Source organism: Sinocyclocheilus rhinocerous, unplaced genomic scaffold (genome assembly GCF_001515625.1).
Source record: "Sinocyclocheilus rhinocerous isolate Xijiao unplaced genomic scaffold, SAMN03320098_v1.1 scaffold633, whole genome shotgun sequence".
In the NCBI taxonomy this organism is placed as follows: Eukaryota; Metazoa; Chordata; class Actinopteri; order Cypriniformes; family Cyprinidae; genus Sinocyclocheilus; species Sinocyclocheilus rhinocerous.
The window spans coordinates 554,804-574,531 of record NW_015654568.1 but is presented as its reverse complement, the minus strand read 5'-3'; the positions used below and the strand labels follow the sequence as shown (position 1 = coordinate 574,531).

The following is a 19,728-nucleotide window of genomic DNA, read 5'->3' as shown; positions in this document are numbered from 1 at the left end:
CAGCCAAAGACAGAACAGTTAGCATGTTTTGCTCAAACTTTCGCCATGGCATTAGAGCTGGTACACTGTTGTCGCTTGCGAAATCAAAATGACAGCGCCTGGGTGTAAACTTACAGATTAAGGGGCGGTAATATTATAATGAGATCCCTTTGCCATGTCACTAGGTGAGCGAAATCAGACGTGCTTGTTTTCTCAGACCCTTGCAGAAAAAGGCTTCCCAAAACAAAGTTACTGGGTTAATCTTGTTCATGTTTCCTTGGTTGGTAGATACACAGGGGACCTGATTATAGCACTTAAAACCTGGAAAAGTCAGATTTTCACGATATGTCACCTTTAAAGTACCTTCAATTTTGTACTTCATACATTTATTTAATGTTTTATACAAAAACCTATACAAGAACTTTTTAGTCACATTGCTGCATGAAAATGAGCAGGAATGAGTTGTTTTCCGTGCTTGTGATTGTAGTTGAGTGTCACTTCTACAGCTGTTCTCTCAGTTCAAGTGTGTATCTATCTCCTGCCCGCCTCGCCTGTCAGACGGCCGCCCTTCTCCACGGTCTGTCATGGGACAGGTAAATAATTCAAAACACCAGGCCGTATCAGATGTGGACTCCTCGCTCTCTCTCTCTTTTACTCACCCTTTCTCGCCCTATAATAGGCATTAACAGAGACCTGAAAAAACCCATTACAGACATAAATAGAGTGTGTCAGCACACTTAGAATAACTACAGCGTGAAAACTTTCACTATCACAGGTACGTAAAGCAGTCTCTTCAGTGCTTTTCTGTAAATGTTTTGATAATGTTCTCTGAAGTTGATTTTTACATGGTCATTGTTGGTTTGTGTAGCATTAAGTGTGTACTTTCCGACAGAAACAGGATGTCTGGTGCGAACAGTGACCTTCTACATAGATCAACCTTGAGTGTTTATAATGTGAGTCTTCTGATACTCTCCTTTAAGCTGAGATCAAACGCGAATGCTCATTAATTATTAATGTTATTACCAGACTCTCTGGAATACTGGATTCTGATTGGTCACTCGTGATGTTCTGCGGTCAAATATTTTTATATAAATAAACACTATTGATTGTTGTCCCATGCAATTGATTTCAAACATATCTGTGCTGGTTTTACGTCTTTTGTATTGTTCTGCAGTCACTTTGGACATAGTAAAATAGATTTGAGTCAATTTCAATTTTTCAGCCAATCATTATTTATTGCCATTTATTTTGAGATCATTAGCTAACTGTACATTTGCTGTATCACTAACTTGTATTTCTGATGCCCCAGCATTGATATTGACAGTATGACGGTGTTGTTTTGGGTTATTCAGAACCTCATGGATCAGTTTAATCCTGGCTTGCAAAAGCTGGTTACTTTAGGAAACAGCTACATCAAGGCTTTTCAAGGTGAGCATAAAGTGTGTGTTTGTTTTCAAACACAAAGACTGCTAAAAGTGTATTGAACTTTTTTTAATTAAATGTATTGAAGTTTTGTTTTACTCTTTCTTGTTCTACTCTTTACTCTTTTGTTTAATTTTTGTGTTACTTTTTTGTTTTTGTTTTTTTTTAAATTGTGGGCTTATTTTGTGAAAATTAGTTTAGTTTTTGTTTTGTTTCCTTTCTTTTATTTTTGTTTTGTTGTTCTCTGTTTTATTTATTATTATTATTATTTTATTACTTTTTTTGTATTAAATGAATTGAATTTTTTATTTTGTTTTTCATTTTTTTGTTTTGTTAAAATGTATTCGCTTTTATGTTACTTTTTGTTAAACATTTTGTTCTTAGTTTTTTTTTCCGTTTTTTGTTTGTTAAATCTGTGGATTTTTGTTTTGTGAAAATTTGTGTTTAGTTGTTTTATTACAATTTGTTTTGTTTTTTATTTTGCGAAAATTTGTTTTTGTTTTGTTAAAATTGTTTTGTCTAAGTTGTTTAGTTTAGTTTTTATTTTGTTAATTTTTTTGTTTTTCTTTTTGTTAAAATTGTTTGTGTGTGTGTGTGTTTTATTATTTTTGTTTGTTTTGGTTTTTTTTTTACTTCAAAAGACGTAATAAATGCCAACCCTGCTGAAAAAAGCCTTGCTTAAGCCAGCCTATGATGGTCATCTGGTCTCCCAGCGTGGATTGCCATATTCTGGTCTGTTTTGATGGTTTTAGAGAGCACTTATCAGCTAGTCAGATTAAATACCAGCTAAAAACCAGCTTGGAAAACAAGCAAACCACCAAAGGCTGGTTTTAGCTGCTATTATCATTAGTAAATGCTGAAAAATGCCTAAATGTATGATGTTTGTGTGTGTGTGTGTGTCTATCAAAGCTTTGGCTCTGACCAGCGAGGCCTACTTCAGCGCTCTTGCTAAGATGGGCGAGCAAGCTCTCAACACATTATCATCCAGATCACTTGGTAAGACTCAAAATGTGTGTGTTTTTGCGTCTCTAAACCAATGCCAGTTGGGCAGATTGTGCAGCAAGATGTCCACCGAGTTTTTATCTATACTTTCTGGCTGTATCAGAGCTTGTTTGTACTTCAGACAATAGATGTTTCAGCAAACGGTGTCCAGTGGCAGATGCTTCCTCTCCTCTGTCATAAAACACAAGATTTGGCTCAGCGAAACCCTCGGCTCACTGCCCATGTAATGAGTTTTCATTCCAGTCATACGCTCAGAGCGCCGTGGCAGTGATGAACAGCAGAACAAAAGTTTTACAGGCTTAAAGATGGAACAGCATGAATTAAACAAGGGTCTTTATCTCTTTAAAATTACTACAGGCATATAAACCTGCATGTGATGGGAAGAGACGTGTGTGTGTGTCTGTGTGTGTGTGTGTGTGTGTGTTAGAGATCAGGTGTCCATGTGAGCATTGAGACTTAAATTATTGATGCATGGTCTCATTCTTTCACCCCTTTAAATTCATTGATTCACCTCAGCACATTACACTCATCATTACGATGCACATATAATAATGTTAATAAAAGACTAAAAAGTCCCATGTTTTTTGGACAAGCTACAAGATAAATGTTGGGACTTTTCCAGAATTAATATAATTAGGTATAATGAATTATAGATATTTTTAATTATAATAAATCCTAACTATAATTGACAAATATTCGTAATTATGAGAATGATTAGTTAATTAATTTACAAGAATCATTACCAATTCAATTGAATCAACTGTAATATTTAATATTAATATTTAATAAAAATTTAACAAAGTTATTAATAATGAAACTTCTGTCATAATTTTCTCACCCCCATGTTGTTCCAAACCTGTAGGACTTTCTTTATTCTGAAGAACACAAAAGAAGATATTTTTGAGAAATGTTCCAATGTTTTTATTTTTGTCCATACATTGAAAGTCAATGTGGTCCAAAAATGTTGTTTTGGACCCCATTGATATTCATTGTACGGACAAAAACAAAACATTCTTCAAAATATCTTATTTTGTGTTTCACAGCAGAAAAAAAAGTCATACAGGTTTGGAACAAGAAGGTGAAGCAAGTGATGACAGATTTTACATTTTTGGTGAACTATCCCTTTAATGCTAGATGATCAACAAATTCAGTTGCTTATTTCTGGTCTCTTAGTTTGTTACAGTTTGACTGCATTAAATGACACAACCGACTGAACAATCACAAAAGCTGGTGATCGATCCCCATGATATTAACACCGTTTACAAAAACCCACTCTTCCGTTTCTGCACTTATTAAATATGTATTCATGATCAATTATTAAATTAATGTAGGCTATTTGTTGGTCTCCCAGGTGACGTGTTGATTCAGATATCGGAGACCCAGCGGAAGCTGACGGCTGAAGTGGAGGGTGTGGTAAGTAAATCGTTTTTCAAGTCTTTCTGTCTGATTGGATTCATAAACTGGATTCATTGCTGGTCTTGTTTTAGTTTTGGTGGTTCCATGTGGAGGTTCTGCAGGCCATGGACAAGAATGTGATGCTGGATGAGGAATACATCGAAGTGAGTCTGGAACCATGTGGTATGTATTGAGATGTGTGTGTATATATGAGTATGAGCTGATATATTGTGTGTTTATGTGTAGGGCAGCCGTAGAGTGTATGAATTAGAGGTGAGAAATCAGGCTGCAGCACTGGAGCGACAGCTGAGACGTGGTGCATTCAGAGACTCGCTGGTAAGTTTATGTATTCATATGTGCATGCATATTTGTGGGTTGATGTTATTTTGGTTTGTAGATAAGTCACCCATGTCTTTGGTCTTATGTTCCCTTTGTCTACAAAGTGTTCGGCAAGTATTGCACTCAGCAGTGATTGAATGTCGTCAGATGTGTTTGCACTGACAGGGATTACATCACTAAAGGTCACCATGTCACTGTATTGTTAGTTGCTAATTCAATTGTAGTATGCAGTTGTATCAAAAGGCGGATCACGTAATCTTTACTGCCCTCACGCCAGTGGTTGTTGTCAAATTACGCCACTGCTCTTTTGCACCTTATTAGTAGTCCCTGTTGCTCATGATGCCAGAAATCGCAAACTCTTTGAAAATTAAAAAAAAAATAAAAATCTTGGTAATATTTTTCACTGGAAGAAAATAACTTTTTTTTTTTTCTGTATGTTGTATACATAATTATTGTTAGGAAACATTTACACCCAAATGATAACTTTCATCCATGTTTTGTGCTGTGTTTTTGTGCAAATTAAAATATTGAGTTAATTCTAATATAATCTGATGTTAGCATTTTGCTAAGCTAACATTTAAATACCCTGAGAAACTCTTAATACACTTAGGCTACATTTACATTAGTGTGTTTTTGTTGTAAAACGCATAACTTTTGCTACGGTTACGCCTGTCGTTTACACGACTCCAGCGTTTTCGACCCTCAAAAACCGAGATTTTCAAAAACGCTGCAGACCACGTTTTAGTTTGAAAACTCCGGGGTTTGCGCTTCAGTGTAAACGGACCAAAACGGAGACTTTTGAAAACGATGGCGTGGCTGCCATTTTAACAGCTTTAAAATGACAGTGAATGGGCATTGAGATTTCGAAGGAAAATAAAGTGCATCCATCCAACATAAAATGTACTACACACAGCTCCGGGGGTTTAATAAAGGTCTACGCCTACGTCCTACGTCATCCGCTGGAACGCTACTTTCTCGTGAGTACGCATACAACAGCTAGCGGAAGCTAAGAGATTATTGTTTATAAAGTTATACACAAATGCATTGCTTCGCTTCAGGAGCCCTTTATTAACCCCCCGGAGCCATGTGGAGCACTTTTTATGATGGATGTACGCACTTTTTTGGGCTTCAAAATATCTACCCCCATTCACTGCCATTATAAAGAGCCAGGCTATTTTTTTATATAACTCTGATTGTATCCGTCTGAAAGAAGAAAGTCATATGCACCTAGGATGGCTTGAGGGTGAGTAAATCATGGGGTAATTTTCATTTTTGGGTGAACTATCCTTTTAAGTAACTGAAAAATGTGGAATGTTGAACACTGTAATTATGAATAAGATGTATCTTTTGGGAAATGGCTTTTTGAAGACCAAATCTTTTCTTACCTTGACCTAATTCCTAAAAAATTTAATAATTTTAAATTTTAATAATTTAAAAATAATAATTTACTAACATAACTATCACATTGTACTGCATGCGCCACTGCATTAGCACATGCCATTGAAGAGTGCATGCAACAAGCAAAATATAACAGCTGACAGGAGAAAGAAAGTTCATTTTTCCAAAGTGCGAGACACTTTTTTAAATTTCGTAACAAGTTAGGAAAATAATGTTAGAATAATGACAGTGACATATAGCCTGACAACATCTCATCTGACGCAGATACTGAATCAGGACAACACGTTTTTCTCTGGCGTCTGACAGAAGCGTCAACAGCTTTAATGCACGTCTTTCAAAATAAAAGTCTTGTATCAGAAAACACAAAACACGTTTTTTGTTGTTTCTTTGACTGCACACTCTGACATGAAGCGTCGTTGCGTTACGGGCGTCCTGAGTTCGAATCCCGGCTCGAGGACCTTTCTCAATCCAGCCCCTGTCTTCCACTTCACTTCCTGCCTCATCTACACTGTCCTATAACAATAAAGGCAAATAACCCTAAAAATGAATCTTAAAATAAATAAATAAAAATAACACAGTCTGATGTTAGCATGTTGCTAAGCTAACAACCAATGTTCTAACAAACTCTAAGGCTGATGATACACAGGATGCGACACAGGGACCACGACCAATCTAAAGTATCCAGATAGAAATTTGTTACCCATTTTCAATGGTAAAGTGCCCAAGCAACATTGCTCAAAAAAAGTTGCCTGGCAAAATTGCTCAAAAAGTTGCACCTTGTATCATCATCCTAAGAAACTCAGTTCAGTCCAATAGCCATTTGTTGCTCATTACTCTAACAAACTCAGCTCAATAATCTAAAGAATTACGTTTTAGTCTCATAACATCATTTAATGGAAATGCCATCATTTCGCAATAGTTATTTTATTAACATTTATAAAATATCGCAAATCTGTGGCAGAAACGCAAATGACAATTTGAGGCAACATACGCAAAAACTACCTTTGGTAATATGACACAGCTGAGTTCAACTTTTTATGCAATGTGGCAACTGCCACTGTGAGTGACGACAGTGAAGCTCACTATGTTTTGGAACAGAGCCTGTGTCTCAGTGCATGTGTTTGTGTGGATGCAGGAGGGCAGTGAGTACATGCAGTACCTGAGGCAGAGCCAGCATGAAATTCTCAAAGAGGAAGAAAGGAGATATCGTTTCCTGGCTGAAAAACATTGTGGACTTACACAGTCACTACTATACCTTATCAACAAGGTACAGCTGCTTTCCACTGGAGTTCATTAGCAGTGTGCACTCAGTCATATAGATCCTCTTTCTAGTTCCATACAAACCTTATCAGCCCACTGCACAACCATCTTTCTGTGTGTTGACAGACGGGAGTATCTCTCCAGCAGAGAGCAGATGGTTGGAAAGAAAAAGTCAGTGAGAGCAGAAGTTCCAGACCTCGAACACCCACTCCATCAGATCAAGAAGCTCAGGTGACACTTGAATGATGGGAATGAAGAGTAACTGCTCATCTATCCATATTCCCCCACTTTTCCGTGCTGTTTTAGGCTAACTGCCGAGCCCAGACATTTCCACAATCACATAATGGAACAGATGGATAGCTTTGTGTGGCATACAAGGTCCAAAATTAACTTTTTATCACATCTGTCAATTGTGGGTGAATTTACAAGCCATGAAATAGTTTTTTTGCATCATTTAAAGTCGTGAAATGTCATTTGCAATACACAACTTGTTTTTGGTGGAGGTGGAGTGATTTTCTACGTATTACTAGGAGATTGCAAGGAGGACATTTTGTTAATTTCAAATAATGGACATCGACGAATGGCTCACAACAAGACTTGCATTAAATAGATAAAAAAAAAACTAAAAAAATAAAAAAAATTTAAAGTTTTGTTTGTGGTTAAACTACAAGATTGCTTTTTTTTTTTTGACGTTCCCAGCCAATAAAAATGACTTTCCTTTTGACTCTGCAAAATTTTTATAGTCGTATTTTGTTTTTTGAGTGTTGTTTAGAAGCCTGTTAAGACTAAGATTTAACAAACTCTAACAATCTCAGTTTTTCTAATGGAGTTTGATGTTAGCATATTGCTAAGCTACCACCCCAGTACTTACCCCATAACAAACTCTAAAAACTTCAGCTGATTCTGAAAGTCTGACATTAGCATGTTTCTAAGCTAACGTCTCAATACGTCAACAAACCCTTAACAATCTCAACTCATTTTAATCGAATCTGAAGTTAACGTGTTGCTAAGCTAACATAATAATTCAAACTCTAATAATATCAGCTGATTATAATAGTCTGTCATTAACACGTTGCAATCTCAATACTTCAACAAACTCTAATAATTTAACCTGATTTTAAAAGTGTGATGAGGATCCCATAGTCAGAACTTTACATTTACTCTGCAAAATCTATTTTTAGTCTTATTTTACTCTTTCGAATGTCGTTTAGAAGCTTGGTTAACCCTAAGATTTAGGTCTGTCTTGATGTTTCTTGCAGTTAAAGAGCTCTCTGGGCTCTCTGCTGCAGACTGGAGACCGAGAAATGAACCGTGAGCCGCTGGGCAGAGTGCCCTCTAGAGGTCTGGAGACTCAAGTCCTAACTTTGACTCTATAAAAGTTCAAGTCAATGTGTAATTTACCCTAATGTTTTGTTAAGATTGACTTGTCTGTTTAAACCTCTTCGCAGCCCCGTCTCCTCTCCCAAGTCGTTCCCGCTCCAGCTCTGTGGGCGAGTCTTTGGGTCTAGGTGGCGGCCGCTCAATGAGGGCCATTGTGTCCCATCCTGCTTCATCCAATCCAGTCCTGCTGCCATTTTCCCGTGGTGACATCGTGACTGTGCTCATACCAGAACCACGCAACGGTTGGCTGTATGGACGCCATGACTCAAGCCTCCGGTGAGAGTGTCTACTGTCAGTTCCATGGCTAAAGGTGCGGTTACACTTACCATTGCTTTACTATTGTTTTTTGTTTCTTTTTAGTCAAGGCTGGTTTCCTGCTGCCTATGTGGCATCCACTGAAGACTTTTTACCTTTGGGCTCAAGGTAAAGTTGAGTATGAGTTGTAACTACTTAAAAACGGATCAGATTTGATGTTAACGTCTTGATGTGTTTAGTAGCACGTCGCACCGAAGCCACAGCATGAACAACCTCCTGGAGCCAACCAGCCAATCAGAATATTCAGATACCCAGGGCTACAGTGAAATCCCGTCCCCAGTGGTATATAGGCGTCGCGCGTCGGCTGATTTTCGCCCAATCTCTCCCCTCCCTGAAAAGAAGGCGGAGTCTAACAACGAGGTCAAGACCAGCCAAAAAACCTACCATGAGATTCCGCCCCCAGCCGCACCGCTTCGCCGTGGATCAGCTGATATTCGACCAATATCTCCCCTCCCAGACAGGAGGGCGGAGTCTCATTTTGAGAGCAAATTAGAGCATAAAAATTATAATGAACTCCCGCCTCCAGCTCCGCCCCTACCAAACTCTCCTTTGCCTGAGCGAAAGACCGAATCAAACTCTGAGGTAAGTGTTGAATTCACAATGTAGATTTCCATCGGAGGCTAAATTTGTATGAGATTTCTTTCATTGCAAGGACAAAATGTCAGCAAAATTTTTAATTCATGATGTAAAACGTGTTTAAAACTAGCTACTTTGCTGGGTTAATTTTATGTTAGATAATAGTATATAGTCTATAGTTCTCATGACAAAAACATAGGAACTGCTTTTTAAAAAGGCATCAGACACCAAACTACGGAAGCCAGTTTCAACCACTGAATAAAAAAAAAAAAGATTAGTTGCGACTTTTTATCTCACAATTCTGACTTTTTTTCTCGCAATTGCGAGTTTGCGTCTTGCAATTGTGATTTTCTCAGAATTGAGTGATATAAACTTCCAATTGTGACTTTTTTCTCAGAATTGTAAAATATGCACCTGCAGTTTATATCTTGCAATTCTGACTGTATTTCTCGCAATTACAAGTTTATATCCCACAGGTCTGATTTTATAACGCAAGAAAAAAAAAAGTCAGAATTGCGAGTGTATATTACGCAATTCTGAGAAAGAAAAAAAAGTCCGAATTGTGAGATGGGAACTCGCAATTGCAAGAAAAAAAAGTCAGAATTGTGAAATAAAAAGTTGCAATTACCTTGTTTTATTTTTATTCAGTGGCACAAATGGGCTTCCATACCAAACTGAAATGTTTATATGGAATATGCTATATGTTGATTCGGAAAATAATTTGGTGTTTCGTTCAGATTCAGGTTCTATTAATGAAGTCTTCGATGTATTTTATGTGAATCTGAGTGTTATCATAAAACCTGCTCAATGTTCGCAGAGGCCAACTACTCATGGACAACCACCAGAGCACCCACTTTTCCCCAGGTATTACACACCTGGAGTCTTATATGGAATATGCTATATGTTGATTCGGAAAATAATTTGGTGTTTCGTTCAGATTCAGGTTCTTGTTGAGGCTATTAATGAAGTCTTCGATGTATTTTTTGTGAATCTGAGTGTTGTCATAAAACCTGCTCAATGTTCGCAGAGGCCAATTACTCATGGACAACCACCAGAGCACCCACTTTTCCCCAGGTATTACACACCTGGAGTCTTACGAGTTTTCATTTTTTAACAGAAAACTAGATCATTATTGAAATGAGTTTTTATGACAAGTAATGCACATTTTAAATAAGTAAATAAACAAACTATATATAGTTCTTCAATGGAATATGTATGTTTAAAAATGTCATGGTAGTATTTCAATAAAATACTGATTTAAATCAAATATTGAATTGTTATTGTAATAAAATTACAGTAATGACTGTTTATTGATTGATTGATTGCAGTACTATCATTAGAATTTGGGGGGGCAGATGTGCTTAATTGTCTGTTTTCTTCCTGTTTTCTAGAGGATCTAATCCTTTTGCCACCGTGAAGCTCCGTCCCACAGTCACCAATGACAAATCAGCACCACGAATCCACTGAAAGTAACTACCGCAAAAAAAACCCAAACATCACCTACACTCTGACTGGTTCAGAGTCTACTAAATGTCAAACTCAATTTGTCAACTTTAATATTAGAATGGAAACTTGATTTAAATGCACTTTTTAAACTAAATGAGTATTTATTTAATTTGAATGGCTATGTCCAGCTGTATTGTGTCACTCCCTCAGTGCACTATTTACATTTTCTTTCAGCTGAATTTAGTGACCTAAATCATTTGAAGAGGTTATATATCATGAGAAATGAAATTAGACATACTGTAAAAACATCCTCCAAAAAGGCCAAAAGTTACAGAACAGCTTTATGATATCAGATTGATGACAACCCATGAGTGTCTACATTTACACATCAACACTTAAAAAAGGGAGAGGGTTAAAGTAGGCATAAAAACAAAACTGACTTGTGTTGTTTTATGGTGTTATGTCTGATTACTATTTGTTTCTATATATTTGTGTCTGAATGTTGTGTATTTGATAGATATAATATGTACACGATTTTGTGAGCGTTTTTTAATAGGTTTAGCACAAATTTTACAAAAGGTTTTTGTGTTTTAAGTGTTTAAGTATTTATTTATTACAAAGAAACAAATCCTGTATATTAATTGTGTGTGATTGTGATTGATGAGGTGAGCATTATTATTTACAGTTTTTTCTTAGGGCTGTCAATTTCATGCCTTAATTTCCTGTGACTAATTGAAAAGAAAAATATACACAAAAAATGCAATTAATCATAACGTTTCTTGTGCATAAATTCCCTAAAGCTATTGGTGCACTTATGAAATCAATTTAATTATAAGCCCCAGTTGGAAAAGTTTGCCCCAATTTTAGCAAATAATAGCTTTTTACTTGTTATTATTATTACGTTTTTTAATACTACAAGAATATGATACTATCACTCTGCACTAGATGAGTCAATGAAATAAATGAAAACTGCAGTATTTTTTCTCAACGCATGGCTTTATTTTATCTCTCTTAAATATTTTTTTCTCTCATTTCGTCTCATCCTTCTCTTCATGTGTTCATCGTGTTCAGTGGCTCTATCACAAGAGAGGAGCGAAAAAGGGAAGGGATGACAGATGGAGCGAGATAAGAAGAAGAAAAGAGCATTTTGCGGCATAAACAGAGAAACGTGCCAAAATAAACAAAAAAGAAGTAATGGGAGGTTAAAGCAGTACAGGAATCTCCAGGTTTCTATGAGAGACATGGTTTGCTAACTAAAGTATACAGAGTTTGTATATAAAAAAAAAGAAAAGGTAAATAAATAAATGTGGTAAAAGAGGCGGTTCTGCTCCTGGCTCGTGGCAGGATGTGTAGAGGCGTACACTATGATTGGCTGTAGGTATTCACAGGAGAGTAGTGGTGTAAAGGGTTGCCAAATATTGACGATTTACTCGTGCACCAAAGCTTCAAATTCTGAAAGAAAATTGCAGGTGATTGTGGATTAAATTCTATTTTTTTGTCACTTAAGAAAAATTTCTTAATTTTTAGAACAAACATGGGGCACAGTGTATTATAATTTAAAGAGGTACTGCTCCTTTAAGAGCACTAGATTTCTCACCATCTATGCCAATTTTCCCATCTCCATCCTTGTCAGCAGCAGCAAGGAATGCTTTGGTCTCCTTATCGGTGAGATCTCTGCCATCTGCAGAAAAGCCCTTCAGCACAAACCTGTCCAAGAGAAGGGATAAACATCAATCTGGCAACCCAGGTCACAGCTTGGGCACAACAGCCAAGTGACTAAATATGATAATATAATTTAGGGTGACCATACGTGCCATTTTCCCAGGACGCGTCCTGGCCAGGATTTGTTTTGGCTTTGTTTTCCTGTTTTCATGCTTGCTGAAGGTAATGATCGAAAAGTAGTCTGACCAATAACATGCAAGCATTGTACATAATGGACCAATCATGGTGTGTGAGAAGGTGGGATCTACGGTCAAAGCGATGCAATTACGCGTACATATTAGGTGTGTTCGACTTAAAAGCAGTGCGGCTCAGTCAGTGTTTGACATCAAAGTACCTCGAGAGCGTTTCGAAAGCATAACCGTCTGTATGGTACTTTGATGTCATACACCGATCGGTCTGCACACGCAAACAAAGCCAAAACCTAGATATTTTAGGCAATATAGAAATCCTGACCAGGGAAAATGGCACGTATGGTCACCCTAATATAATTCAAAAACCTTTCTAGTGTGCGAGTTAAACATTGATCCCCACAAAAAATGGTTTCAACTTACTTTCGAGCGGTTTAAAGTGATAGTTCATCTAAAAACTAAGATTCTGTAATCATTGACACCTACAATTGTTCCAAACCTGTATGAGTGTCTTTCTTCTGTTGAACACGCACAAAAATATATATAATTCGAAGAATGTTGGTAACCAGGCAGTTGACTGAAGCCATTTGCTTCCATAGTGTGGGGAAAAAAATACTTTGGAAGTCAATGGCTACCATCAACTGTTTGTTAACATTTTTGAAAGTATCTTCTTTTGTGTTCAACAGAAGAAAGAGACTCACACATGTTTGGAACAACTTGTGGGTGAGTCAATAATGATAATCGTTTTAACTTAAGTAACTTAACTAATTTACTTAATTAGATATCCATTACCATTAAAAACCACAATCTGGGAGTTGTATTACAAAATAGGTCTCCCCTGATGGCTCTCTGCTGAAGTCTTGTCTTTTTCTCAATCTGGCAACCCCGCGCTTCCCTAGTCAATGGCTACCATCAACTGTTTGTTAACATTTTTGAAAGTATCTTCTTTTGTGTTCAACAGAAGAAAGAGACTCACACATGTTTGGAACAACTTGTGGGTGAGTCAATAATGATAATCGTTTTAACTTAAGTAACTTAACTAATTTACTTAATTAGAAATCCATTACCATTAAAAACCACAATCTGGGAGTTGTATTACAAAATAGGTCTCCCCTGAAGGCTCTCTGCTGAAGTCTTGTCTTTATCTGGCAACCCCGCACTTCCCAGCTGTTGGCCAATGATGGACAGTCATGTACTGATAATGAATAATAGTGGGCAAGGAGGCTGCCAGAGGAGATATATAGAGCCAATCAATGCAAACGGGAATCGCTCGCGGTTGTTCTGTGTCCTTGAGGCCAACAGGAGACCGTTATAAAGGCTGATTGAGACACCAGCTCTGAAGACGGGCCAAATGACACCAGAATAAAACAAATTTATAGGCTGTTGCGCAAAGGATTTTATTCCGAGAGAGTTGGCACGAATGTAAAACCATGCAGCCGCTTGTAAAGCGTCTCTCACATTAGCTCCTCCTCCTCGATGAAGCCGCTGGCATCCACATCCAGAGCTTGGAAGACCAACTTCACGTTTTCAGCAGACAGAGCCTTCAGTCCCACCACGTCAAAGAACTTCTTGTGGTCGAAGCTGTCCGCAGCTGTTTATGAGAAAGACACTTCAGATGAAGTGTGACATTGCACTGCCGACCACAGAAAACAATAGCGACTCGTCCCTCATTTCGTAAAAACTATCCAAATTAGACGTGTATAGTAAGGCGCAGTAAGTTTGGGGTATTGCACGTTTAAATACACACTGTTTGGAAAGTATAGTAGAAACTTAAATAACATCTCATGACTCAATATGGAACATGTGAAGTCGATAAACATTAACTTTAGCATTAAACCAGAAAGATAGTTGTGGCATATGTTAATTGTTACATTAGTAAACCACAGGAATTACATCACATAACCAGATGTTTATCCGCCTAAACAATAGTCCCACGAATAAAATGACAAATTAGACTTTACAGCTCAAATAACAAACTTTTGTGTGTGTGTGTAGAAGATTTAACATCAGTGCTGCTTTAACAAAAATATGAGCTTCACATTTCTACTTGAAACCTCCCAGAATGTCTTGACCCAATAGACTTGGATTGTAAGTGTAAGTTTATGTTAATTTTTGTGTCTTTAAAATCTGAGGGACTGATATCATTTTCTGTAATAATTGACTGCATGTCCTGTAGTCTACCATTCTTGGAACATGAAAATTCCTAATATCGTGTAAGTATTATAATTAAAAAAAATATTAGAATACATAATGTCATATAATTATGGTAACTTTACAATAAGGTCCTATTAGTTAACATTAGTTAATGCATTAACTAACAATGGGCAATACATTTATTATAATATTTATTCAACTTTGTTAACATCGGTTAACAGGTAGCTTTGGTTTTAATGTATTAGTAAAGGTTGAAATTAACATAATACATATTTTAAAAAGTATATTCATTGTTATCTCATGTAAAAGCATAGTTCACCCAATGAAATGAAAATTGTCAACATTATTTCTTCAAACTAATCATGAGTTTTTTCTACTGTTGAGCCTAAAAAAAAAGGTATTTTGAAGAATGTTGGTTGCAGGTGTAGGTAACCACTGACTTCCATAGTATGGAAAAAAGTATGTATCGTCAATGGTTCATGAGAGAGTGACGTTTTAGCGGATGACGTAGGACATAGGCTTAGCATAAGCTCTGGTGAGAATATGCTAGTCTTGCGAGAACCAAGTTTTGTTTACAGCAAAGGAAAACCACTCTCCTTTCGGCTTATATCAAAATCTTCCATATTGTTCTTTACAAATCCTTATTTTGTACTTCTAATTCAGGACCGGTGTTTTGCTCTCTCTTCTGCGCTTCGGTTTTCGGCACTTCTCACTGGAGCTTACGCTACGCCGTCCTACGTCATCCACTGGAACGCCACGCTCTCGTGAACGTGCGTACAACAGCGGAAGCTAGAAATTGCATTTTATAAAGTTTTAATATAGATATTTTTCTTACACAAATGCATCTATTCGCTTCAGATCACCTTTATTAACCCCCAGGAGCCGTGTGGAGCCCTTTTTATGATGGATGGATGCGCTTTTTTGAGCTTCAAAATCTCGACCCCCATTCACTGCCATTATAAAGCATGGAAGAGCCAGGACATTTTTTTAAAAATAAAACTCGGATTGTATTCGTCTGGAAGAAGAAAGTCATATACACCTAGGATGGCTTGAGGGTGAGTAACTCATGGGGTAGTTTTCATTTTTGGGTGAACTATCCCTTTAACTAATGTTAACAAATGAAACTTGAAAGTGTTAGCAATTACTATTTATTACTAAACTCACCTTTGAACAGATCAAGGGCTTTCTTGATATCGTCTTCTTTCAAAAGGTTTTTCATGGCCATCTTGACAGCTAGAAGAGCCAGAGAAAGAGGAATATTAGGTGATAATAACTGATATAAATAAAATGGATGCCAAAATGTGTGTGTGTGTGTGTGTGTGTGTGTGTGAGAATCAACCCTACAGGATTTCCCAGCAGACTTTGAGCAGCACAGGGACAGTCATTTAGTCTTTTTTTTCTTTTCTTTTTTTTCAGTTGCAGTTAAATGCCAGCAAAACTATTATCTAATTCATTACATTCTGTTTCGCAATATATGCATGTGATTTACATAACACAGTACACTTATGCAATAGTAGACTTATGAAATGGAAGTGGGTTGAGTTTATTTTTAATGCTAGGGATTTTACAGTCATGTCTCTAATCCACTGCTAATTTTATTGTGTTGTCTTGTTTATATTAGTCATGCCTTTCACCTCTGAGATGGCTAGCCTTTTCTTTAACTAAAGGTTTTACCACTACATGCAGGTTTTGAAAATTGAAATTGCATTAAAGAAACTGATATTTACAAAAGCATTTAGATCGTTTTTGTTTCAAATTTACGTATTGATACAGCAAATTTAGTCAACACATCTTGATTCTCAAGTTAATTTGATTCTCCTGTTAATATCCAAATGGCAAATGGCAGTTACTATTCCAAAGGTACTGATGTTAAACCAAATCCTCCTGCTGTATCAGCTTACTATTAGATCCATTAGTGTCCAAGCTCAGGCAACTGCTGTAATGAACACTAACCAACAATGAGCTCCGCTGCCAAGAGAACAGATTCGATTGCTCTCATCTCAGCCTCTCATGATTGCAAGAGTTCCTGTCGCCCTTAAATAACTTTACAGCATTCATACGTTGCAAAGGTGGCATGCGCAAGGCATGACAGCTGTGTATGTGTTTGTATGTTTGTCTATTTAAGTTGAGGTATGTTTCATCCAAGTGTATTGGGTTGGGTAGAAAGGCCTTCGGAGAAGAATGTGTTTGCCCTCTTGAGAAACTCTATCCTTCTGTAGTTTAGACTATAAATGTGTGGGGGGGAGTGAGATCACATATTATAAAGTGAAGTGACATTTGAGGTGTCTCCGTTGTGACGCAAAAGAGAGATCTGACTGCTTAACCTCATCTAACACTTCACAAACTGCAGCAGCCAATCAGAGCCCGGTGTTTAAAACCAGATGTTGAACCAGTCTTTACACTTCAACTTTACAAGTAAATTACAAAAACCTCATCCTAGAACTGTCATGCTGAGACCACAAGAAATAACCGGATACTAAAAGAAACCATTAGCTAGCCAATTCTAGTACAACAAACGAAGATAATTCAAATGTAAAAATATATGGCATGACAGATGAGATGATGTTTTCTTAACGGTTCTTCCTTGCACAGTAGGTGTTTACGAGCTCTATGCAGCTATTTATTCAGCTGCCACAGTAACTTCACCAATGAAAACTACAAATAGATGTAAGTCACGCATAAAGTTCTAATGCACAATGACTGTAAAAATATTGACTATTTGGATTTTGGCCTTTCTGACAAACAGTGGTCTAAAAAGTCACAAGCTCAATTTACAGTGTAAAAATAAATATAACTGACGCACCATCTGGGGTCACACCAATGGAATCAAGTCTTTGAGGAACCTGCAAAACCTGCAAGAATGGTCAATTGAATATATGTAGTGAAGTTCCTAAAGAACACCATTTGGATATTTGTGGAACCTTCAAAAGGGTCTAGAGGTTCTCTAGAAGGTTCAGATCTGAGTAACCCCAAATAGTCCCTAAAGTATCTTTTAATTTTTACAGTGACTGCTTTTGCACTCTTAAAAGTAAAGGTTCTTTATTGGCATCTATGGTTCCATGAAGAACGTTTAACATCCATGGAACCATTCCATTGCACCAAAGGCTCTTTATGGAAACAAAGTTTCTTGTGGATTTTTAAAATGTTATTCACACTAGGAAAATGGTTCTATTAATAACGGTTTACAGAACTTTTCTTTGAGGAACCAAAAATGGAACAACTTCAAAAACCTACTTTTGGAACCTTTATTTTAAAGAGTGTGGTTACACTGTAAGCCAGATTATGCAAACAACCCATTATAAAGAAAAAATGCTTCTTGACAGGCATGAGAATGGAGATTTTTGCTGAAGAGTTTTCTCTAAAGCTTTACAAAAGTTCTCAAACGTGCTTAGATGTTCCAAGATATCAGTTTCCAATCAAAAACTCAGAGATCTCAATATGAACCCAAACATTTCTCATCAGATTCTTTCAAGACCAAATTATCCAAGTTACGCTATCTGCATTATCATTTTATATACCTCTTTACTCTCACTTCAGTTGTTTCATTTATGTCCATTTTTTTAGGAAATTCTCAGAAGAAATGATATGCCTAAACTCTAACCTTACCTGTGTGAAGGGAAAGCTGGAGGAGAGACTTGGAGAGAGAGCCAGAGGTGAGAGATGGGGATCCACCAGGCGTCTTATATACTCTGCTTACCCTATGTCTATTTCAGGGTAGACTGGGTCATAACACAACGCGCAGGAGAATGAAGGATTGTGTGTGTGTGTGTGTACGTGTGTGTGTGAGATCACTTTCTTGGTGTCACTAGTGAATCAAATGCTACTATTAATAATCAGGTCCCATTTGACTTCTTGTGTCCTCACAGTAAATCTCTGTCTGCTTCTCTGTCTTCAGCTTTTAAAGCTCTATTACAAACCCTAGTGAACTGCCTTGCTGTCTACTGCCTACATCCTAACTGAAATGGAAATAGTTGACCGATTTGAAATGCTCCTCCTAGACAGCAACTCGGCACACCACAGAAGGCGCGACTCACAATTCAAATGACTACCAATTGAGTCCAATGGAGCTCAATAGCAATCGCCCACTTATTCGGTGACTTTGTTTTTTTTTTCCATTCATTTTCTTGATAGACAATGTTTGTCAAGACTTCTAGATGTTTAACAAAACCAACCACCTCTGAAACGAAGCACAAAAGGCCTGCTCAAGGCCTGTTCACACAAGCGTGAATATTTGGTACAAAAATCTGGTCCAATTTTTGCATGCTATTTGTTCAGACCAATGAGTAAAAAACAGCAGATGAGCTGAATGAAATTGTAATTTCATGCGCAGACAGTAGGTGGCACTTATAGAAAATCAGAAATACCCCAGTACACAAAGACCTGTATGCAACTCTCCTTTCTGACACCTGTTTGTCACCCAGAAAAGAAAATAAGTTTGTTACATGTTTTCATCAGCTGTTCTGATTTTTGTTGTAATTTTATGAAACAGCAGCGGCTTTGGGAATGTGACTGAATATAAACACAAATCTATTTGGCTGAACAATTTTCTTCAAGAGAGATGAATTGAAGCTTGTTTCCGCTATGGGACAAAAAATTAAAAAAGATAATTTTATCTCACAATTGTGACTATTTTCTTTCAATTCTGAGTTTTTATCTCAAAATTCGGACTTTTTTTCGTGCAATTCTAAGAAGAAGAAAAAAGACAGAATTGTGAGATGTAAACTCTGAATTCTGTATCTTCTCAGAATTCTGACCTTTTTATTCACAATTCCAAATTTGCATCTTACTATTTTGACTTTTTTTTCCCTCTCAGACTAAATACAATTGTGAAATATAAATTCAGAATTCCAAGAAAATACATTTTGTTGCTTTGATGGAATTCAATTATTATTATTATTTTTGGAACAGATGCATTAACAACCATTCATTCAAATTAAAATGTTTATCGCACCGAATTTTCACTTGTTTATAAAATTAATTCTATTATAATTTGATGTTTCTATAGACCAATTTGGAGTAGACGTCACAGTTACGTCACATCCAGCTGCGCGCGCATTGTGGTGGCAGAAAAACACTGGTAACAAGTGGAGGGAAGCGGGTAAAATCCACGGAATAAGAGAAAAAAATGTATTGTTGTGCCTTTGGATGTCAGAATCGGAATGCAAATAATTTTATATAATACTGTCGTCAAAGACGCCATTTGAAGCTAAAC

At 36.9% G+C, this 19,728-nt stretch overlaps 2 protein-coding genes across 3 annotated transcripts in view; one reads left to right on the top strand and one right to left on the bottom strand.

Moving 5' to 3' along the window:
- Positions 1–682: 682 nt before the first annotated feature.
- baiap2l2b (BAR/IMD domain containing adaptor protein 2 like 2b) lies at positions 683–10,916 on the top strand. The gene is made up of 15 exons (XM_016524491.1): positions 683–754; positions 872–932; positions 1,332–1,407; positions 2,311–2,397; positions 3,755–3,816; positions 3,891–3,962; positions 4,045–4,134; positions 6,671–6,802; positions 6,922–7,026; positions 8,055–8,136; positions 8,244–8,451; positions 8,536–8,598; positions 8,673–9,072; positions 9,884–9,930; positions 10,458–10,916. The coding sequence occupies exons 2-15, from the start codon at positions 879–881 to the stop codon at positions 10,531–10,533; spliced, it is 1,554 nt and encodes a 517-aa protein (XP_016379977.1). The 5' UTR covers positions 683–754; positions 872–878; the 3' UTR covers positions 10,534–10,916.
- Positions 10,917–11,489: 573 nt separating this feature from the next.
- LOC107717665 (parvalbumin-7-like) overlaps positions 11,490–19,728 on the bottom strand; it is a 31,411-nt gene continuing 23,172 nt past the window's right edge. Inside the window, exons 1-5 of one of the 2 annotated variants that reach the window (XM_016524489.1) lie at positions 18,123–18,217; positions 15,681–15,749; positions 13,821–13,953; positions 12,110–12,219; positions 11,490–11,964 (exon numbers count right to left, since the gene is read on the bottom strand). In XM_016524489.1, the coding sequence (XP_016379975.1) occupies positions 11,939–11,964; positions 12,110–12,219; positions 13,821–13,953; positions 15,681–15,741 (330 nt within the window). In that variant the 5' untranslated portion in view covers positions 15,742–15,749; positions 18,123–18,217 and the 3' untranslated portion in view covers positions 11,490–11,938. Of the gene's footprint in view, positions 11,965–12,109; positions 12,220–13,820; positions 13,954–15,680; positions 15,750–18,122; positions 18,218–19,728 lie in introns of those variants that run through there. The other variant, XM_016524490.1, reaches the window with a different exon arrangement.

What these genes read in the sequence shown, in the direction of transcription:
- baiap2l2b (XM_016524491.1), top strand. Translation starts at nt 879, where the DNA reads ATGTCTGGTGCGAACAGTGACCTTCTACATAGATCAACCTTGAGTGTT. An exon ending in GTGCATTCAGAGACTCGCTG is followed by an intron (nt 4,135 to 6,670) that starts GTAAGTTTATGT and finishes GTGTGGATGCAG; the next exon opens with GAGGGCAGTGAGTACATGCA. An exon ending in TACTATACCTTATCAACAAG is followed by an intron (nt 6,803 to 6,921) that starts GTACAGCTGCTT and finishes GTGTGTTGACAG; the next exon opens with ACGGGAGTATCTCTCCAGCA.